The sequence below is a fragment of the Typopeltis vanoorti genome, chromosome 13 (genome assembly GCF_054136105.1).
Source record: "Typopeltis vanoorti isolate ZY-2024b chromosome 13, IOZ_Tvanoo_1.0, whole genome shotgun sequence".
NCBI classification, from domain to species: domain Eukaryota; kingdom Metazoa; phylum Arthropoda; class Arachnida; order Uropygi; family Thelyphonidae; genus Typopeltis; species Typopeltis vanoorti.
Genome location: NC_143561.1, coordinates 7,516,461 through 7,540,932, shown reverse-complemented (window position 1 = coordinate 7,540,932; position 24,472 = coordinate 7,516,461). Strand labels below are relative to the sequence as shown.

At 36.0% G+C, this 24,472-nt stretch overlaps 1 protein-coding gene across 2 annotated transcripts in view; it reads left to right on the top strand.

The window, feature by feature from the left end:
* pea (ATP-dependent RNA helicase pea) overlaps positions 1-24,472 on the top strand; it is a 319,525-nt gene that overhangs the window by 82,939 nt on the left and 212,114 nt on the right. For both annotated transcript variants that reach the window (XM_090402685.1, XM_090402684.1), the window contains exon 7: positions 15,302-15,455. In XM_090402685.1, the coding sequence (XP_090258811.1) occupies positions 15,302-15,455 (154 nt within the window). The remainder of the gene's footprint in view (positions 1-15,301; positions 15,456-24,472) is intronic.

Here is a 24,472-nt window from a genome sequence, read left to right as displayed (position 1 = left end):
AAGTAGAAGTAAATAAGCAGTTAGCCTTTATCATCATCATCATCATCAAATTCCTGACATGTACCCTCAAGGTGTGTACAGGATATGATAGTACTTCATTAAAAATTTACCTCATTACTAACTTCCTATCTACAATTTTCCTCCAAATCAGTCTGTTACTTGTCAAGACCCCAACATCATTATCAGATCTTATATTTCTATCGTCTAAGGCACTTTGTACAGTATCAATTCACCTATATCTTGGTCTTCCTACTAACTAATTAAGACAAGTGTTCTCTGCCAACTTGGCAGAGAACACTTGTTTTGCTAATCTTTCCTCGCCCATGCTGTTCAAGTCACCATACCACCTGAGATTAGCTCTGCTAACTCATTCCTGGATGCTGACAATGTCAAGTTCTTTCCTAATATCCTCGTTTTTAATATGATATTGCCATTGATGCCATCTGTTCATGCCTCTAATCTTTCTCAGGCCTTTCATATCTGCGGTCTCTAGTCTTTGGTCAAATGTTTTACTTCTGACCCAGCTCTCAGATCCATAAGTTAAAACTGGTTTGAACACTGTTTTGTATACAGCTAATTTACTATTCCAACTAATTTCTCTCTTATTCCATATGAATTTATTCATTTGACTTCCTACAATACCAGCTTTGTTGATTCTGTTGTCTATTTCCATATTTAATTTACCATCTTCACTAAAAATCGTGTCTAAGTAGCTGAATTGTTTTACTTATATCAAAGTTCCCCATTCAAACTACAGTTGACATTTTCAGCGATTCTACCTATTTTCATTGTCTTTGTTTTTTTATTTGCTGACCTTCATACCATATCTATTACAATAGTTATTCAATTTAGTCAGGGAATCTTACGAACTTGTAGCGGATTTATTTAGAAGTATAACAACGTCTGCATAAAGCAAAGAGATGACATTAACATCTCCAATTTTGATATCGTGTTTAATACCACTTTCCTTCATAATGTGAACCATATAGATAATGAATCCCAGAGGGGATAATTTACATCCTTGTCTCACACCAGATTTAACATTAAACCGTCTTCCTGTACTTCCTTCAATTCTAACTGCTGACTTGCAACTCAAAGAAAGACTAAGTATTATTGATATAATGCCCACTGACACCATCCATATAACTGTAGTGTATTTGAATACCTTCTCTCTTGGCACCTTGTCGTATGCCTTTTCCAGATCGACAAAATTTAAATACAAATCTTTGTTATATTCCCATGCTTTCTCAACTAATTGTTGTAAAGTGAAGATCTGATCCTGACAGCCTCTGTTTGGCCTGAATCCAGCTTGTTCTTCACCAAGCTTTTCTTTCACAATTCTTCCCAACCATTTCTCAATACTGGCATAAATCTTGCCCGGAATATTCAGAGGGAAATACCTCTGTAATTCTCACATTCAGTTTTATTTCCCTTTTTATATATGGGTACTATTAGAGCTCTACTCTAATCATTGGGAATTTGTCCCTCTGTCCAGGCCTTTTGAACTGTGCAGTGCAGCCACTGTATGACTTTTTTACCACCATACTTCAGCATTTCTGGTCAAATATCATCTACTCCAGCTGCCTTTCTACATTTCAAGCCTTTGATGGCATTTTCTACTTCAAGTGTGGATATGTATTCCTGACTGTATGCCTGTTGAGTGTTTTTTACCACTGTGCTATCACTGCTTGTTTCATTTAGCAATTTTTCGAAGTAGTTACTTCATACTTCAAGGATATCTTTTTCTCCCATTTTCCTGTCACCGGTATCATCTCTAACTCCTTTTACAGCACTTTTTCCTACTTTCTAAGCTTTTTCAACAACCTCCAGAATATCTTACCACCTTCTTGATATTTATTTTCCATGTTCTTGTCAAAGTTTTCCCATGACGTTTGTTTAGTTAGTTTTACACAGTGTTTAGCTTTCTTATGTTTGTCTCTGTATTCTCTGAGAACACAAGTTGACTTATTTACCAGGAACTTTTGATATACTTTCTTCTTTAACTTCCTGTGTCCACAGGGAATTCTGATTTTTCTATCCTTGCAAACAACCTCACCACATGCCTCTCTGGCTGAATCACTCAGTGTTTTCTTCAAAGCTTGCCACTGAATCTCCAAGGTCAAATTCAAAATCAAATTCTTTAATTTTTTTTAATAATCCTTCTGTATTTTAGTCTACAGTTCACATCTGAGAACTGCTCAACTTTTATTCGCTTTAAAACTTTCTTACATGTTATTCTTTTCAATATGAAATTCAATTTTATCCTACTCAAGACTAAATAGTGATCACTTCCAATTTCAAATCCTCTGTCCACTCTGGTGTTCTGTAATAAGGAGAAAACATCACTATCAACAATAATATAGTCAATGAGACTTTTCTTATTCCTTGCATCTTCTCTCCATGTGAATTTGTGCACATTTTTATGTTCGAACATGGTGTTAGTAATAACTAGTCCATGTCCTGAGCAGAAATTCAACAGGCATTTGCTATTATTATTAGCTTTTGCTCTTTTCTCCAAATTTTTCCAAAATATTTTTGTATGTCTGACAATCATTTCCTACTCTGCTATTTAGATCCCCAACAAGGACCAACTTTTCCTTTTTCATTATGTCAGTTGCTTTTTCTAAAGTATTAAAAAATTCTTCCGCTTCTATTGGACCATAGACACAAATAAATCTCATTTTCCAGTTCCCCATTGTCAGATTTGCCCATACTACTCTACTTGATACTGCCTGCCATTCAAGAAGATTTGTCTCGTATTTTGTGTTGAATACCATGGCTACTCCTTCTTTTCCTTCATTGTCATTTCCTGAATATAACATTTTGTATTTATTGCTTAGAAAGATCTCACCAGCTTTTGTCTTTTTTGTTTCAGTCACCCCTATTATGTCGATCTGGTACTTATCTAATTCTTCAGCTAGCTCCATTTCTTTTCCATTCAGGCTTCTTATGTTGATAGTACCAATCTTTAACTCTGGGGATGTTGATTTCGGGTGCGTTTTAGGATTTGTTCCAGTAGCTGACTTTTCGCTGTTTGCCCTGGTTCCCCTGGTGAAAACAAACGAGGGCCTTGCTTAATTGGGCATCAGCAGCTGGCATGAAAATCTGTCATGTTGTACCATCATTTTCTATATTGGTTTTAGCCAATAATAATACAATTTGGTTGGCTAAATCCCAAACTGGCAGCCCATCCTCGTTCGTTCAGTATCCAGGTAGATACCCAACAGGATGCACAGCGAGAAGGTGAGAATTGGACATTAGGTCAGAATACCTTGTCGGTTCTCCGTATTCCTGTAAAGGCTATGTGGAGGTCTCCACTCAATTATACAGCTTTGACCCTTAAGCACCCCTTTAGCCTTTCTAGACCTCTTAATTCTTCAGCAACCAGATGGTAACCTACAATTCACATTCTATAGGAAGGAGATTCATACAGGCCAGTACATCCATTCTGAATTACATCACCATCCCAGTCAAAAGTCAGGTACTATAAAAACACTGGTTCATAGAGCCCACTCCTTTTGTTCTTCAGAAGAACTATTACAAATAGAATTACAATATATTAATTCCTCCTCCTTATCCAATGGTTATAAGAATGCCTTTATAAAAAGGGCTCTAATTAGTCATGCTTCAGCATTCTCTTCAAATACAGAAGAAACAACGTATAGCTATCCTCTGTGCCCAAGGCGTTATGCATAGCTAAATGCCTTTGCTAATGCCTTGTCAAATTAGTCAAATGTTAAAACTACTAAATATTTGTGTTGCCTTTCGACCCATCAGAAAAATCTCTACATTCCTCATGTCTCCAAAGGACAAGCTCTCACATATTAGCTATCCAGGTGTCTACCAAATTCCCTGCTCTGATCCGGTTAGAAGAACACAAGTCATATATTTAGTACCTTGAATCTGAACAGTCTGGTCTTGCAGAGCTCGCCATCAACACTAGACATAGAGTTCATTGGAAAAAGACAAAAGTAGTTCACAAAAGTCGGTTCCTCATGGGGCGGCTTTACGAAGAAATGTGAAACGTTACTTCACTCCCCTAACCTAAACAAATCCCATGGTCTGCGTCTTTCCCCCTTGTGGAATATAGTACTCTATAAATCAGCAAATCTTTCCTAACTTTTGTAATTGTATACACATATATATCATCATCATCATCATCATCAAATTCCTGCCATGTACCCTCAAGGGGTGTACAGGATATGACAGTACTACATGAAAAAATTACATCATTACTAACTTCATATCTACAATTTTCCTCCAAATCAGTCTGTTACTTGTCAAGACTCCAACATTATCAGATCTTATATTTCTATCGTCTAAGGCACTTTGTACCGTATCAATCCACCTATATCTTGGTCTTCCTCTGGGTCGTTTTCCTGCCAACCTGGCAGAGAACATTTGTTTTGCTAATCTTTCCTCTCCCATTCTATTTAAGTGACCATACCATCTGAGATTAGCTCTGCTAACGCATTCCTGGATGCTGACAATGTCAAGTTCTTTCCTAATATCCTCATTTTTAATATGATATTGCCATTGATGCCATCTGTTCACGCCTCTAATCTTTCTCAGAACTCTCATATCTGCGGTCTCTAGTCTTTGGTCAAGTGTTTTACTTCTGACCCAGCTCTCAGATCCATAAGTTAAAATTGGTTTGAACACAGTCTTGTATACAGCTAATTTAGTGTTCCGACTAATTTTTTTCTTATTCCATATGAATTTATTCAATTGACTTCCCACGATACCAGCTTTGCTGATTCTGTTGTCTATTTCTATATTTAGTTTACCATCTTCAGTAAAAATTATGCCTAAGTAGCTGAAATGTTTTACTTGTTCCACAGGTTCTCCATTCACAACACAGTTGACATTTTCAATGATTCTGCCTATTTTCATTGTCTTTGTCTTTTTATTGCTGACCTTCATACCATATCTATTACAACAGCTATTCAATTTAGTCAGAGAATCTTGCAGACTTGTAGCGGATTTATTTAGAAGTATAACATCATCTGCATAAAGCAAAGAGCTGACATTAACATCTCCAATTTTGATATCAGGTTTAATACCACATTCCTTCATAATGTGATCCATATAGATAATGAATAACAGAGGGGGTAATGTACATCCTTGTCTCACACCAGATTTAACATTAAACCATCTTCCTGTACTTCCTTCAATTCTAACTGCTGACTCACAACTCAAATAAAGACTAAGTATTGCTTGATATAATGCCCCATTGACACCATATAACTGCAGCGTATTGAATAGCTTCTCTCTTGGCACCTTGTCATATGCCTTTTCCAAATCGACAAAACTTAAATACAGATCTTTGTTATATTCCCATGCTTTCTCGACTATTTGTCGTAAAGTGAAGATCTGATCCTGACAGCCTCTATTTGGCCTGAATCCAGCTTGTTCTTCACCAAGCTTTTCTTCCACAATTCTTCTCAACCGTTTCTCAAGTATACTTGCATAGATCTTGCCAGGAACACTCAGTAGGGAAATACCTCTGTAATTCTCACATTCAGTTTTATTTCCCTTTTTATATATGGGTACTATGAGAGCTCTACTCCAATCATCGGGAATTCGTCCCTCTGTCCAGGCTTTCTGAACTATGCAGTGCAGCCACTGTAAGACTCTTATACCACCATATTTCAGCATTTCTGGTCGAATATCATCTACTCCTGCTGCCTTTCCACATTTCAAGCCTTTGATGGCTTTTTCTACTTCAAGTATGGATATGTATTCCTGACTGCATGCCTGGTCAGTGTTTTTTATCACTGTGCTCTCATCACTGCTTGTTTCATTTAGCAGTTTTTCAAAGTAATTACTCCATACTTCAAGGATATCTTTTTCTCCTGTTTTCATTTCACCTTTATCATCTCTAATTCCTTTTACAGCACTCTTTCCTCCATTCCTAAGCTTCTTCAACAACCTGCAGAATATTTTGCCACTTTCTTGATATTTGTTTTCTATGTTCTTGCCAAAGTCCTCCCATGACTTTTGTTTAGCTAGTTTTACACACAGTTTAGCATTCTTACATTTGTCTCTGTATTCTGTAAGAGTAAAAGCTGACTTATTTGCCAGGAACTTTTGATATGCTTTCTTCTTTTCCTTCACTGCCTCTTTAACTTCCTGTGTCCACCAGGGAGTTCTGATTTTTTTATCTTTGCACACAACCTCACCACATGCCTCTCTGGCAGAATCAATCAATGTTTCCTTCAGAGTTTGCCACTGAATCTCCAAGGTTTGATTCCTGTTCTTAAACTCTTTCATTTTCTTTTCAATAATATTTCTGTATTTTAGTCTACAGTTTACATCTGAGAGCTGCTCAACTTTTATTCGCTTTAAAACTTTCTTACATGTCATTCTTTTCAATATGAAATTCAATTTTATCCTGCTCAAGACTAAATAGTGATCACTTCCAATTTCAAATCCTCTGTACACTCTGGTGTCCTGCACCAGGGAGAAAACATCACTATCAACAATAACATAGTCAATGAGACTTTTCTTATTCCTAGCCTCTTCTCTCCATGTGAATTTGTGCACATTTTTATGTTGGAACATGGTGTTAGTAATAACCAGTCTCCATGTCCTGAGCAGAAATCCAACAGATATTTGCCATTATTATTAGCTTTGCTCTTTTCTCCAAATTTTCCCAAAATATTTTTGTATGTCTCACAATCATTTCCTACTCTACTATTTAGATCCCCAACAAGGACCAACTTTTCCTTTTTCATTGTGTCAGTTGCTTTTTCTAAAGCCTCAAAAAATTCCTCCACTTCTACCTTAGTAGAACCTTCTGTGGGACCATAGGCACAAATAAGTCTCATTGTCCAGTTCCCCATTCTCATATTTGCCCACATTACTCTACTTGAGACTGACTGCCATTCAAGAAGATTAGCCTCGTATTTTGTGTTGAATACTATGGCTACTACTACACATATATATATAAAATTTTATTTATTTATTTAATTTATTTTATTTTATTTATTATTATTTTTTTTTTGAAATAAATTTATTAAATTTAACCTTAGCTACTTAGGTGGCATTTTGTGAATATATCAGTTATTGTTTAGCCTTTGTACTTGTACTGATGATGCCTGTGGTACTTAAGCAAAAATTTTACTAATAAAGAATATTTTATGTGAGTTAATTCCGTTATAATAGTAAGTAATATGTCTACTCACGGTATTTTCTTACTGAAACTTATTGGTAGTAGAGGTTTAACAGTTCTGAGCTGTTCCTGTTGATATGGATTTTTTTTTAAGAATGGATATGTTTCCTATGTTTTGGTAGTTATTTTATGTCACATATCCTGTCTGTTTCAGCACAATGCGCCATGTGATATTGCAAGCACAATTGTAACAGAATATGGGGACATTTTTTAATATTAACGCCACGTAAAGTTATAAATACAGTTATGTCTTGTTATATGTGGGGATTGGATTCTCGAGAATTGCCATGTGTATTGAAAATGCATAAAACTGGAGGCTTAAAAGTTGGGATAATAGAGGTTGTGTTCCCAAGCGAGTGAAATTCTGATATTTAAACATGAATTTAATCAAGAATGCATCTAGTTTTCATACATATTAAGGCATAAAAGTGCAAATATCAAATAAAATATTTGGTACATATAAAACAAATAATTCGGAAAATATTTCTTTATTTTCACAATTATTACATCATAACCACATCTTTTTTAGCTGGCATGCTGAAGGGTGAAGGCGTGTAGAAGGTCAAAGGTTACTTTTTGTTTTCCAGAATCTCTCCCGTGAAACCTGACTTGCACTTTTCAACTTACTGATTCAGTTTCTTCCATCTGATAATCTTTGCTTTGAATAGAAATTCACATTTCTTCATTCTTCAATGGCAACATGATCTGCAACCTTACCAGTAATGGTAAGGTTGCAGATCATGTTGAAATTATGGAATACATAGTGATCATAATGGTCGAACCACTCTCAACTTCCAGCAAAAGATGTTGGTTGCTTTTCATCTTTCTTCAGATCTTCATACAAATTTTTTGCTTTTTCTAGTATGACATGTCCCAGACAAAGGCATATTCTGATGCTCAATCCATATAGCCAGCATCTTTTCCATTTTTTCAGGTTACTTGACATCGAGATTTCATTACTCTAGTTAAGCTGAAATATGTTGATGATTGAGTGCTCCTGCGGCATTGTATTATTATTAAGGACATCTCCATCAGGAACTCAACAAGGGATGCCGTGCTATTTGCACCAGCTGTCATACCTGTTCTTGAATTCATTTATGCTACTTGCATACACAACATTCAGTACATTCCAATCACGCATGCACTATGAGAGAAAAATCTAGCTCTGCCTCCCTCCTTATTGACAGCATATCAACCATATCACCTTTCTTTTTCCTGTTTGCTAGTGTCTGCAGCCTACAAATTCTCAATCTGTCTTCTTAATCAATATTCCACAATCCTGATATCATTTTTAACACTTTTCTTTGTACTCTCTAGACTGTACCAGTATCACCATGGAAATCAGGAGACCAGACTAGCAGGCAATGGTCAAAGTGAAGTCTTATCAAGACTTTGTGAAGAGAGGCAAAATGACTTCTTTATCTTTACATGTGAAAGTTTCACCATTGCAGTTATTTTCTGAGTTGTATTTGCAGTCTTTGCTACATGGCCCCCGAGCTATCTACTAACACTCCCAGATCCCTGGGTTGATCAGTTTCTTCTAGCATAATAATCTCACCTATACAATACAACATTGGATGTTTAATCATACCAAAATGCATGACTTTACATTTACTGATATTGAACTGACATCCATTTTCCCATTCCCACAATTCCAGCTTGTTCAAATCATTCTGCAAGTACTGCATATCAGCAGCATTCCTGATTACCTGACCTTGGTGTCATCAGCAAATAGCTGTATGATGCCTGTCAAATCCTTTCCAATATCATTAATGTACAGATTGAATAACAGTGGACCAAGCACTGATCCTTGTGGTACACCACTGGTATATTTTTTATTTTTTATGTTATTTTTTTAAATCTTTGTACTGGTTAGGGGCAGTACTATCCTTGCATCTCGTCAAAACTTGATATATGCCTAAGCCTTTAGAAGTGTTTTACCCTATGCCTGTTATAGTCATTCTCTGGTGGCAACGACATGCCACCAGTGGGCCCTGTAGAACCCTCAAGGAAAGAACTTTTATATCCTTCTGCGTAAGCTGTTTTAAGTCCTTATAGCTATCTGTGCTCCATACACCATGTAAAAAGATGGTGGCGCTGGTAAACCTCGGAGTTGCCCCATGCTCCTCCCGTATCTTACTAACTGAATCTTGGTTATTCTTATAATAGTTTACCTTATTGTTATAGCTATAGGCTAGTGGGTGCCCTGTTCCCACCACCTAGGCATCCATCGTGGTCTCCCAACCTTTGTTCTTAAAGTGGATGTTCAGAATGGAGACCACAGCTTCATGCCTCCGCACACGAACCCCCTGGGTGGGGAAGCAGTACTGAGCTATATGAGACAATGTCTCACTGTAGTGGCAGCCAACCCTACAGTTTGAGTCATCACTACGCCATCGAGCTGTGCAGGCTCAAGTGGGCAGGGCATTGATCCTCATCCAGGTAAGGTCGATAAGGTCAATGTACTCGAACCCAGGGAGGAGTCTGGTACCATCTCTTACTCAATCATGCTGGGGAGGCACCAGATATGACTTTTAAAGGAGCACCATCTACAGAACAGTGCAGCAGTGATGTCCATCTCTTGTGTTCTGTGGGTGCTGACTCAATTAAGGTACCTTGATAATGGGACCAGCCTTTAACTCTGCCTGAAGTCTTCTTGTATTAATGGGCTATAGAAAGCCTCTCTGCAGATAGGGAAAGAAGATAGTTCTAACTTTGCAATTCTGGACAGCCCCAGGTGTAGGATCAGCTATCTAAGTCAGTGCTTCCCAAACTTATGGATGCCAAGGCCCCCTTTATAAATATTAAAATATTTCACGGCCCCCATCGAAAAAAAATTGTAATATAGACATATATTATTATTGTATTATATTTGATATAATTTATATTCAAGATTTTGTGTTTTAATCTTTTTTGTGTTTCTTATCAATACCTTTGAAATGAAACGTATATGAATAAGCATATGTTTACTAATATTCATTAAATACTGAAATGCCAGCCTGAGTGGCCGAGTGGTTAGCCTATCCGCTCTCCCACCAAAAGGCTGCGGGTTCGAATCCCACTGTGGAAATACTAGTGGTGGTCGCCAATAGATGGTGTTGGTGTAGTTGTGGTCAGTTGGAGGATTAAGTGGTGGGGACAGAGTTGTAGAACAGGTACCCACCCTCGACGAGTCTTTGGACTCCCTGGAGCTGTCAAATAATAATAAATATAAAAAAATACGCAAGAAGCAACATTCGTGAACCAACACCAATGTGTGATTTTTTCCATTAAAATATAAGAACAAAAAAGAAATAATAAAAATTAAATATGTTTCTTTTAAAATTAAAAAAAAATCTACTTAGTCTTAAAACATTTTAAATTTGTTTTCATTGTTTTACGGCCCCCTTCATCAAAACTTACTGACTCCAAGGGGAACGTGGCCAACAGTTTGGGAAGTGATGAAACCCAGAGTCCGCCGTCCTTCACCACCATGGAAATATGCAGTAGGAGTGTCAGGCAGCAGTTGGAGTCATCTCACGGCTGAACGGATAGCCCTGTTCATTCGAGACAGTACCGATATATATCCTACCAAGCACCAACTTGTGGTAAAAGCGAGGTAGGAGATAGCGGGAAAGGAGAAACAGTATTTGCTGGGGCTCGAGAGAAGCTTTCCTCAAAGAAGCAATCCCAGCTTCTAGGATAGAAGGGACAGAAGACCTTCCCTTTGGGGTGAACATGATACCGAGGTATCTCCACTCATCCAAGATGGTCAAAGCATGAAACTGCCTCCCGTGCAGGGAAAACTCTATAGTCTCGACCTTAAGCTTCTTGTCACGACCAGAGGGGACAAGAGCTAAAGAGCAAGACTTCTTTACATTAATAGAAAGGCCCAAAAGAGAAAGTCATCTGCCCGGTCAAGGAGTTCCTGCAATCCTACCTTGGTAGAGGCTACGAGAATAAGATCGTCTACAAAGGCTATATCATTAAAGGAAGAAGCGCTTACAGAATAGCCAACATGTCTAGACTCTATAGGCTACTCTCATTTATGATGCAGTTAAAGAAAAGAGAAGATAGAGGATCACCCTGGCGAACACCTTGCACTGCGGGAATAGAAGTTGCACGGGGTAGTTTTAGCGATGGAGCTATCCAAGTATAGCTACGTAACATAGGAAAGAAAGGGTTCTAGGCATCCAGCAACAACAGCACCCAAAGGAGAGCAGGAAGGAAGATGCTAACAAAGGCATTTTGCAGATCCAGCAATGCCATGTATAGAGGCTAATGGCAGCGTCGGGAATCAGAAAGAAGAGAAGAAAGAAGATATATATTCTCGACACAGCCATCCGAAGGGACAAAAACTCTATGTCTGTAATCATGTTGTATGTGTTGCCGAAGTTGTTTCGCTAAGATTTTATGATAGTCTAAGTATCACAGAAGAGATGGTAATAGGTCTAAAGTCTGATGCACGACTTGAAGTTTCTTTCTCTTGAATGAAGATAGTTCTTGAAGCGCGTAGGTATGGTGGTATTGCTTTACTGGAAAGGAGAATATCCAATAAGTCTTGAAGAATCTTCAACAGCACTTTCCGAAGCCTAGCAGCAGGAAAGTTATCAGGTCCAGTGGCAGAGAATTTGGATGAAAGAGCTGCTTTGATCTCCTGGATGGGGGCAGGCTGGTATATTTGAAAGGCAAGAATGGATCTCAATATTGTAGGTTGGTCATCATCAGGGAAGTGTGGTGGTGGAGCAGAAAAGACTGTACTCCAGAATTTAACAAAATCATCATGTAAATCTGCTAGAGGTGGAGGGGAAGCACCGTGGGACATTGGCACATTGCCCTCTATTATTTTTATAGAGGGCCTGCATAGCTGCATAGGCCCTCTTCCTCTGCTTTTTATTTGACAAAGTCATTGTAGAATGAGACGTAGGCTGATGTTGACGAAGCATCAAGTGTTCGGAGAATTCAACATGGAGGTAGTCATTTAACTGATCTGTAATATCCATCCCCAGAAGCTGAGTCTGGATGAAAGATTCAAGAATTTGATGATTATATTCTGGAAAAAGGAGGATCGTCTAGAGATGATGTCAGTCTCAGAATCAAAAGCCTCTTCTTCAATAGCAGGATGGTGGCTGGAAGATGAAAAGGCAGGAACAGGAGATACAGAGATATTACCTGTTACTACCTATGATGGATGGGCTGCCAATTCTTGAACTAAGGCTTTGTAACTCGCTTTCCGTCTATGACACTTGATGACATCCCAAGATCTTAATGGGAACACCTTAAATAAAGCCTCATTGATGTTCTTTATCCCTCGAGCCATCAACTCGATCTGATGAGCGGTGATGATCTTTTCTTCTTCGGCATCCAACGTGCTTTGAAGTGCTCAGTTCTTATTGTAGCGTTTGCTTCGGCTGGATGTTTTGAGGTGCGATGCATGCCAAGTTCGACTGTGGTGTTGAATGCATGATCGCAGACCTGACACACAAAGTGTCTAAGAGTTGGACCACTTTGACTCCTGGAACAAGCATGATGAGAACTTGAAGAAATGGGTTGATAACATTTGTTGCAGAGCTTTCTTTTAACTTTCTTCCTGAGGACACCACTGGGACGGGTGGCAGGATCACCTCCGAACAAGAAACAGACATGATTGACACTCGACTTAAATCTTGCAGACTTGCATCTCCCATATACCACTTTTTGATATCTTTCAGTCAGCTATCCTCTTATCCATACTAATAATTTATGCAACAGTCTTCCATGCTATATTCTGTCAAAAGCCTTAATAAAATTCTAAAGTATCATGGTATATCCATTCCTCTTGTTTAATTCATTGGCAACATTATTATAGAATGTGAGTAGTAGAGATTGCAAGGTAGTGATTCACTGTCAACCCATTTCTGAGTTTGAATCCTAACCTTTCCAAAATCTTGACCACCACCACTACTACTGAGATACTGATTGGTTGATAGTTGGATACATTGGTCTTTGTACCACCCTTGTGGAGTGGGATTACCATGCATTCTTTCCACTCCTGTGTAATCTTTTCTGTTCTGAGACTTAGATTATATAGCCTGGTCTTTAGAGGAGTGGATAAGGGATGCCAATTTTTGATATAGTCTGTAACAAGAAGTTAAGTCATGTTTCTTAGGAGTTTTGTCATTTTTTCTGAGGTGCTTCAGATATAGGGAATGGAAAGATTTAGAGTAATCCTTGTTGTGAAGGGTGGGGGGGGGGAGAGGGAGGTTGTGGTTTATTGGTTTCAATATTTTTTGGATTTTTTTTGGGGGGGGGTAGCCATTAGCTGAAGAAGTGTTGAGAATGTGGTTTAGTTCTATGGTTAGGGCATTGTCATTTGAACAGATAAGTTTAGCCCTGTTGTGTAGTGCCTTAATGACTCCATATTGTTGTGAGGGGTGGTGGAATTGTTGGTGAACATATCTGCCTGTATGGGTGGGTTTTCTATAAACTGAGAAAACCAAGGTTCCATCAGGTGGGTGACTAGTGTGTCTAAGAAAGGAAGGCAATTGTTTTTTTTCTCTTCCAGGGTGAACTTGAATCTGGGATGTTGGTTGTTTAAGTGTGTTAGGAAGGAGAGGAGTGCATTGGAGCCATGTGGCCAAATAGCGAACACATCATCAACATAGCGAAGCCAAATGGTTGGTTTTTGTGGGGCAGAGTTTAAGGCTTTCTCTTCAAAAGTCTCCATATAAAAGTTGCCCAAGGGTGGGGAGAGTGGAGAACCTATGGCTGTCCCCTCTATTTGTTTGTAGAATTTTCCTTGCTAAACAAAATAGCCTGAGTTCATTGTGAACTGAAATAGGGCTGTGATATCGGGAGGAAACTTAGCTTGGATTAGCTCTAGAGTTTCCTTGAGTGGGACATTTGTGAATAAAGAGGAGACGTCAAAGCTGACCATTATGTCAGTATGTTGGAGTATAAGGTTTTCCTTACACTCCAACATACTGACATCACGTGAACAGATGCAGCAAGCACGCACTCTCCCAACAATGCAACAAATGAAAGAACAGCTTCAAATACAACTACAATGTTTTAATGCTAATTATGTATAAAGACTGTCTATGATGTTCATAGTCCTTTAACCCTCAATGTTTAGTGTTTTTTCTTTTATAATGTCACCTGAAGAAGGCTGTTACAGGCCGAAACTAGTAGTGTGTTTATATTAAAACCTTTTTAATTAAATCTCAGTTCTAGTCATTCAATTTTTTCCATAAAACTATATATATATATATATAGTCTTGAATCTAGGGCTGGTGTACTAGCAGAATTACTGCTGCACTGAAGCATATCCACAGACACAATAGACACTATTATGGTGAGCTCTTATGATCGTTTACATACACTCCAAGTTGAAATTATATAGAGTAGAAGTTTTATTGTCAATATTTCCATTATTTTTTCAAACACAGTCATGATGTCTGCAACAAAGTTGCATTAGTCATATTAGAAAATTTTACTTTGTAAAATGTGATTATCAAAATTTATATTTTATTGGATTTTATTAAACTTTAACCTTTTTATGTATATTAGACATGTAATTTTTTTTTTTGGCAAATATAAATAATTTAGTTGATATAACCTGACAAATTTTAATAGAAATCCTAAATACCATACTTATTAAAATCCACCCACCTGAGGGGGGATTTTAATTAATATTTAATATTTAATAAACTGATATTAATTATTAATATCAGTTTCTGAATCATTATGGCAATAAAAATCTGCCAGTTAAAACCAAAATTGAACCATATGGATATCATTTTGTGTATTTTAAATCTGCAATTTTATTAAATTCCAGCCAAACAGAATGGAATTATACAATGTATAATTTCAGCACATTCCAAGTGGTGTGTATATGAGTTTATGCACACACTTACATATGTGCTATGTGTTGAAACTATAGGTTTCTTTCTGCCCCCAGAAAAAACTGGCCATTGAATATAATACAATGTAGTAAAGTGTGGAGATAGTTAATTGCACTCTTTTGCATAAATTAAGTTTAAGAAGCCATTATTTGGCTATAATAGGCCTTTGAACATAATGCTGTAAAATATAAGGTGGCAAACTTTGATTTTACATTATTATCTATATTGCAAATATGTAATTTGTTATGTTATGTAATATATGTAGGTCATCTAGAAGTCATTCTCGACACAGATCTAGATCACCTTTATATGAAAAACATGGGCATCATTCAGGTGAGCACAAACAAGAAAGAACAAAAGAAAAAAGGCAAGACCGTGAGAGACCTTTATCACTTCCACTTGAGCCTTTAGTAGGGCAGGTGAGTAATTCATGTTAATATTAGGTCATTTAGTTGGTAGAATTTTCATCATCAGTAAAAATTACATATGGTTGTATGATTTCATGTTGGAAATGGCAAAGATGCGAGATTTTTTATATAATTTTCTATAATCTTACCCATAAAATGTTGTAAATCTGTAGCACACATCAGGACTTCTGAATTATCAGAAGTCCTGCTCTTAGAGCAGAGTTGATCATTTCTTCAAGCAACTTCATGTGACATTTTAAGGCACTCCAGTAAGCCGTCTCATGGGAAAAATGACTACCTAAAAGTTTTCAGAAGCAACTTTGCAAAGAGGAATTTAAACCATGAGATTATAGGTCAGAAAGCAGAGATGATGTGATAATCCATTCTATTAAACAGGCACAGTGCACTTCAAGTTATTGTTGTGCTATTTTCATGATCCCATAGCCCATGGCAACATTCACTCATTGAAAAAAATTACATATGATAGTGGTGAAACTTTGTATTTCAGTTGTCTATATATATTGCAATGAGCATAGTTTAGTGTTCTTATACTTCTATGCTATGAATAAGAATGGCTAAATTTCATATAGATTTTAATATAAATGCTTAAAACAGTTTTCTCTCTATATATTGATATAATTGGAATTACCAAAAAATTATAAAACCAGTGAGAAACTGCTTAATAAGAAATATAAAATGTTATATTTAGGATAATGATCAAGGAAAGAGAAGAGTAGCCTGAGTATTCAACAGTAAACACAGGTTAATCTTGAATGACAGACAATATCAAGATGAGTGATGTGGGTAAACATCAAAATGGGGAATTCAACAATAAAATTTATTTATATATATTATGTCAGTCCCATATGCAGGAGGTTTCAAGACCTATGACATGACAGTGTCATTGGTGTGTGGGCAAGTGCTTAAAAGAAGAAAAGAATTTGTTGATGTGTTTCTTGAAGACCTGAAGATTTTATTGATTGGGGAAAGGAGTATGGTGAAGACGGTTCCAAGAGCAGAGGTGTAGGGAATGAAGCGTGAGGATGAGAAATTGGTTCATTGAGCTTGGTGCTGAACTGTATGTGAGTGTGAGCTAGCAGCTTTTTTTTTTTTTTTTTTTGTTTTGTAATTAGAAGAATGGTAGTGACCAGTTTGGTGGTTTCTATAAGTATTTCCAGTCCATGGAAATACCTATAGAAAAGACATCATGCAGCAACAAAGCATCTACACGAAAGTGACTGGAGAGCCAGTGAGATAGTCATCAACTGCTCTTTTTTGAATTCAAGCATTCTGATAATCATCAACTGCTCTTTTTTGAATACAAGCATTCTGAAATGTGGGGACAGTATTCTAAGGTTTGGACAGATTTGAGCTTTATGAAGTACTACAGCGTACTATAGCAGGAGAGAAATACTGTTTAGCATGAAAAAGAATACCAAGCTTTTTGGATGCAGAAGAGGCAATGAACATGATGTGCTTGTGTCAGGACAGGCTAGATGGAAAAGTTATCCAAAGAGCAAGATATTTTCAAAAATCAGGAAGAGTGAATCAAGGACTTTCTTCCTGGAAATGAGACAGAATTGCATTGTGGTGCCATTAAAATTTACTAGGTTTTTCCTCATCCCACTCGAAAATGGCAAAAAGATCAGTGTTTAAAGTATTAGTCAAAGATTTTGAAGCATGAGTTACATAAGCACTTGAAAGTTTGAAAAAGAATAGCAGAGAGTACTGTCATCAGAAAAGCTGTGAATGGCATTGGATGTCGGGGGGGGGGGAGAACAAAAGAAAGAGAAAGAAAGAAAGAATTGTTCATGTATATGAGGAAGAGTGTAAGTAAAAGCATAGAGTCCTGAGGTATATCAGCATTGATTACATCAAAAATTCATCATGACCTGCAATGAATGATTAGTTAGGAAGCTAGGCAGTTCTTGAGTGCTTACATATGCATAATCACAGAAGGTTCTAAAGAATAAGTGGAGGAATTTTTTGAATTACTAGACATGGCAACTAATGTAAAAGAATGTTAGTCCTTATTAGAGATCTGAACTGCACATTAAGAAATAAATACCATGCATATAGAAATGCTTGGGCAAAATTTGGGGAAAATTGCAAAGCAAATAATGGTGAGTGTCTGTATAAATTTTTATTCAGGAAATGAATTAATTATTATTAGTCCATGTCCTGAATGTTCCAACATAAGGATGTGCACAAATTCATATGGAGAGAGAAGGCACAAGAAATTAGTCAAGAACGTAACCCTTGGTTTTTTTTTGTTTTTTTAATTTATTTATTAACGTTATATCTATGGAAAATAAATTCTTGGTTTAAAAAAGCACGCACTAGAAACAAATTAACTTGTAAAGTCAGGAACTATCTGTATTTATTTTGGCAAAGATGTAAAGAATAAAAGCAGGTAACGTTCTAGAATACATTTAAACATATTGCCCCCCCCCACAAACACACAAACTGATAGAGAGAGAGAAAGAAAGCATCCAGTCTCCATGCCATAAACATAAACAGTGCTCCTTGAACACTGTCTCCCTCTAGGCATAGTCTCAGTATAAAAAATAAGATTATATGTCAGCTGATTAGGAAGCCTGTGAAATGCATTACTATAAGGTTCAGTTCCAAACACTATCTGGTTATCATAATGTCAAGTGGCCTAAATACTGTGCTGTGCTCTTGAAAATGGGGAAAATTCTTGATTTTACAGTATATTTGGCATGCCACTGAAGGACAAAAAAAGTCACACTTTTTTTTATGATGATCCCACACACATGAAAGCTCATGAGGCTTATAATAACACTACAGTTCCATGTGGGTGCAAGTTATTAAGGAGAAAAATGTCATCTGTTGATTTAAAGAGTGAGAGCTTATACTTAGTGGGAAAAAACAGTATAGGGGGAGATTGTTCCAAAGAATACAGGTGGATGGAATGAAGGAAGATGAAGAGAAGTTAGTTCAGTTTGTTTGGAGCTAGACAGCATATGAGTGTTGGCTAGTTGGCTCTAGAAAAAAATGGATGAATAGTAACAGCCAATTCAGTGGAGCAGTGCCTATAAAAGTACCTATAGAAAATGCACTATGCAGAAGCAGAGCACCTATGGCAAAGTGACTGAAGGGAGTCAGCCGAGGGATGGAAGTCGGGTGATCCTTGTGAGGGAAGGATCATCTATTAAGTGCCTTTTCTATAGGTACTTTTTATAAGCACTGCTCCACTGAATTGGCTGTTACTATTCATCCATTTTTCCCATTGCCTTTTCCCATCTATTTGGGGCCTACCTTTTTACATGATATGACTTTATGCATGCCATCCCAACTAACTTGTTGTTGAACTTGACATTGTGTAGAAGTGTGTGTTTATGGGGCTGGTTTGCATGTTCTGAGGGACGAAAAACCCAAGTTTCCAAGAAAAAAAAACCCGTCAATCTCCGTATGAGAGGCTAACTCATCTTTGGTCAAAAAAGAGACCAGGTAAAGATTCCTCTTGTCATAGACAGGAATCAAACCCCAGGGCTTTCCTACCAAAGGGCTTCGCCTGTACCGACTGAGCTACGGAGGCTCTGAGGATTCTTAGGGAGGTCTTGGGTGCTCCACCCCAAATGTGAAAACAGTATTCTAAGGTTGGTTGTATCTGAGACTTATAAATTGTTAGTAGTTGAAAGGAAGAGAAGTAATGTTTAGAATGGAAAAGAACACCAAGTTTTTGGAGGCTGTGGAGGGTATGTATGTAATATGTTTGTTCCAGGATAAACTAGATGTTACAGTCAACCCAAGAAGAGAAAGCTGATCTTGAAAGGAAACTGGAACATTATCAAAAGCAAGAGGGGATGAGAGGATTTTTCTTGCAGGTAATAAGGCAGGCTTGAGATTTTTTGACATTGAAATTTACTAAATTGTCTTCACTCCACTTGAGGATGTTGAGTAGATCATTGTTTAAGTGACTGTTTATAGGAGATCTTGAGGTGTCTAACATTAGAGTACTTCAGGGTTTCATGAATGATTACTGCCATCAGCAAAGCTGTGAATAGGATTTGAAGTTAGAGAGAGGGAAGGTCATTGATGTAAAGGAGGAAAAGCATGGGTGAGGCACTCCAGTATTGATGGAGAAATCTGATGAGAGGAAGCTGGCAATTCAATTGCATGACCATAAGATGACAGCTTGTTGAGGAGGCCTCAGTGCCAGACACAATAGAATGCTTTTTAAATATTGAGAGCGATAACACGTTTCTCCAAATCTTTCTATGGCCTCAGAAAAAATATATTTTCACCTAATATTATAAAATGTATTGATTTTTTAATATAATCAGGTTTGGTTGTATTTTTGTGAAGGATTCTATGGATTCTATTAATGAAATATCTCTCTCTCTTACATTAACAAATAGTACTTCTGGCTCAATTTCCAGAATTAACCATGTTACATTGAGGTGTACTGAAATTAACATAGTTCATTTCAGTACCTCATGATGAGTTCTGATCATCAGTTTGTTGTTCACAAGTATTCTATTATAGGACTCTTCCAACACCTAACATGCATTTTTTTATATATGATTCAGTTTGACCACTGATGCCCCAGAACCTCCTTTATTCCACACAAAATTATGAGAGTGCACTTCAAATTCCCACGATCACCCTACAAGTTAACTGAACTGCTACAGATAGCATTGCTTGTGTGCATGCTTGCTTAATTATTTACGTATTCACTGACTGATGATTGCTTGATTTTGAGTGATCCTTAGCTTTTCTTACTTGCATTTAAATCCTAACCAAGACTTCTAAGCAAGGTCCAGTTCATTTCACAGTGGTAATGATAGTGATGGCAAGCATAAGTACAAGTCCATATCCACTTGCACTGTATCATTTATACTGATGCATTTCCATTGATCACTTAATTTACATTTAATTTCATCATCATCATGTCTGTCAAGGATTTAGGCCTAAATCCTTGTTCTGGCCTGTTCTGACCTTAGAAGTCATCATTGAATCTCTTAAGAGGACGTCCTGGTTTTCTTTTTCCTAATGGTTTGTGATTTAAGGCTTGTTTCGGTAATCTTTCTCTTTTCATTCTTTCAACATGTTCCATCCATTTATGTTTATATTTTTTTACTTTTTCTATTACTGATTCCTGGTTTAATTCTTTCATAATTTCTTCATTTCTTTTGTGATCAAATAGAGTATATTTTGCAGTTTTTCCTCCAACTCCATTTCAGCTGTTATTAATCTTTGTGTGTCTTTTTCTTTTATTGTCCAGATTTTACTTCCATACAATAGGACTGGTAGGGCTAATGTATTGTATGCTTTTAGTCTGGTTTGTTTATTTTGTACTAGGTTTGATTTAAATATAGAGTTAATTACACCTGTTATTTTTAAATATTTTGCAATTTTTGGGTATATATCTTTTTCATTTTCATATGTAATCATACATCCTAGGTAGTTAAATGAATTCACCTGTTCTAAAATCTTGTTATTTATTACTATTTTAGTTCTTATTGGATCTTGCTCTTGAAAGTTTATCGTTTTTGATTTTTCTGTTGATGTTATCATTCCATAATCTTTGGCTGTCTCATTTAAATTTAAAATATCTTTCTGTAAGTCATCTTTAGAATTTGTAATTATTATTTGGTTATCGGCAAAAAGAAGAGCATTTAAGTTCACAGTAGGAGAAAGTTTAATACCTTGATGGAAATTTTTATTCCATTTTATTATTATTTCATTTAGATAAATATTAGTAAGAGTTGGTGAAAGGGGATCAGACTCCTTGGTTTATCTCTCGTATATGATAGCTCATGATTTAATCTTATTTGTATTTGATTATTTTCATATATACTTATGATAGCTTTTAGAATATTTTTTGGTATTTGTCTTTCTTTTAATATGTTAAATAAAATGCTTCCTTTAACTTAGTTGAATGCTTTTTCAAAATCAATAAATGTAATATGTGTTTCTAAATTTATGTGTTTCTAAATTGTATTCTCTTCTTTTCTCTATTATTAATTTTAGGCAAAAGGCCAGGTCTATGTCCTTTTCTAAATCCATTCTGTACGTCTAAAATAAAGTTTTCAGAATATTTACTAAAATAAAGAGCCAAAGGCTTAATTTCAGCGATGCAAAATTATATAAATTAAATGGATATTAAATCCAACATCATTTCAAAGCTGAATACAAAAAGTCTAAAAGTTTTGTGTGAAAATTGACTAGCTTGCAGGAATACACCGCCTCCATACTACGAGTTGCCCTAGCCGAACCTAATAGGAAAAGCACGAAGACTAAAAGTGCCCATATATTGCCTTCTGTTGGTCCATTTTGATAGGTTTCACTAGTCTGACAGCCATTACAAACTCATTGGTTTTCATCAGAGACTAGGCAAGAACCTAAGAGAGAGCAAAAACTCTCAGTACTAGGGAACTTGAAGCGTCGGAGAGGTGTATTTTCTGTAAGCGAACTCTCAGTCAGTGTAAAGTACTTACTAAAATAAAGAGCCAAAGGCTTCATTTCGGCGATGCAAAATTTTATAAATTAAGTGGATATTAAAACCAACCTCATTTCAAAGCCAAATGCAGAAACTATAAAAGTTTCCGATGTTTCAAGTTCCCTAGTACTGAGAGTTTTTGCTCTCTTAGGTTCCTGCCTAGTCTCTGATGAAAACCAATGAGTTTGTAACAGCTGTCATACTAGTGAAACCTGTCAAAATGAACCAATTGAAGGCAATATACGCTTTTAGCGTTCATGCTTCTTTTCCTATTAGGTTCGGCTAGGGCAACTCATATGGCGGCGATGTATTCCTGCACGCTCTCTGGTCAGTTTTCGCGCCAAACTTTTAGAGTTTCTGTATTCGGCTTTGAAATTATGTTGGGTTTAACACCCACTTAATTTATATAGTTTTCAGAATATTTTTTTTTACTTTGTTATTTAAAATTCTGCTATATATTTTGCTACAGGAATTTAGTATACTTATACCTCTATAGTTTTTTAGGGTCATGTCTACTACCTTTTTTAAAGATAGGGATCGCAATTGCTTTTTTCCATTCTATTGGGTGGATTACTTGTTGAATAGATTTTATTTAAAAATGATAGGAGTCTTTCTTTGAACCTTATTCCTGCATATTTATATAATTCTGAACCTAACTTATCTTCTCCAGGTGATTTTCCATTTCTTGTTTATTTCAGGCTGATTTCTAATTCTTCTTTAGCTATTTCCTCTTCATTTTCATTAAATGTTTGCCAATTATCTTTTTTAAAATATTTATCTGTCCACAATCCTGTATAGAAATTAAAAATTCTTCTAATTTCAATTCAGTGTTTAATTTAATGTTTTCTTTAGTATCTGTGCTTAAGTGTTTCAAAATCTTATACATTGGGTCTTATTTTATATAAATCATGTTCTAAATTAGAAACAAATTTGTTCTATGATTCTCTGTCTCTTCTGTCTTCTCTTTTAGCTATGGCTCTTATTCTTTTATATTCTATTTCATCTTCTAATCTTTTACTGCTTAACCATTTATGATATGCTTCCTTTTTCATTTTGATTATTTCTTTGATTGTATCATCCCATATCTTCAGTTTTTTTCTTTAATTGAATTTTTTGGTCTTTACTAAGCATACAGTTTCATTTGCTCTTTTTAGAGCAAATGAAACTGTATTTAGTCTATTTTTTTATATTAAGCCATTCTATTTCTGTTTCTTCATTTTGTTTTATTTCATCTAAATATTAGTTAATTCTTTGTTCATATGGCCATTGTATATTTGTCATTTAATAATCTTGTTTGATAAACAAATGTTTTAAATTTTCTTTCTGTTCTTGTTATTTGTAGCCATTTAGGTAGTAATCTTAATTTTATTTTAACAAAGAAGTGATCACTACTTATTTCATATCCTCTGTGAACTCTAACATCTAAAGAGGACTTTGATGTCTTTTCATTTAAGATAAAGTAATCTAATATTGATTTCTGTTCTCTTGCTGCCCAAGTATATTTATGTATGTGTTTATGGAAAAAATTCATTATTTTAAGGTTATTATAAACTACAAAGTCTATCAATTTTTTACCATTCCTATTTAGAGTGTGTTCTCCATATATTCCTATATTATTATTAATTTTCGCGTTTCCAATTCTTTCATTTGTTTCCTGCTAATATTACATAATCATTTTTATTGATTTTATTATATATATTTTGTAACTGATTTTAAATATAAACCAATTATTGTTAAATAACTATCTATTTTTATACTAGCTTCTATTATTCTTTCATTCCATAATTTATAATGCTTTAACTGTTTTGAAAGGGAATTATAAATCCAAATCATAACACCTGCTTGTGCTCTTTGGTCTCTGTCAACTCCACTATATATTACATTAAAATTTTCAGTTCTCAAGGTGCCTTTTAATTTCTTTTTTGTTTCAGTGATTACTGCTTTTGAAAATTTTTTTCATTTAATATTTGGTCTAATTCTATTTCTTTGTATGCTATTCCTCTTACAATCCAGTTTGCTATATGTATTATATTTTGTTTTTTCCATTTTTGTTTTACTTTTTCCATTCCAGGGTCATTTTCCATAAATTCATTCAGATTACCTTTCTCTGTCTGCTTAAAAGTAGAATAATGTTCTCCATGTTAGGTGACTAGCCTGGCAATGGATAGTCCAGTGGTAGAGTTGCTACCTTGAGGCTTCTGAACTAGTCTTCTTCCAAATTTAAACCCATAGGAGGAATAGGGTATATTGAAGGGGAAAGAGTAGATTATAATAGAATAGAGTTGAAGTTTATGGAGGGGACATACATACAGGCCAGAAATGGAAAGACCCCATGACCCTCGAGTACTCTAATAGCATAAGGGTCATAAAATAAGTAGAGTTGGCTGATAGGTCTTATAGGAAAGATTAAAGTGAATCGATCTTCCTCGAAGAAGAGGATAGATCCAGCTAGAGGACAATGGGAGTGCCACTTCCCTTACAGTCAAGATGATGGCCCTGTTAGTTCGTGAGTCTATATATTCTACCCCACCATATATATATATACATACATATACAGTCA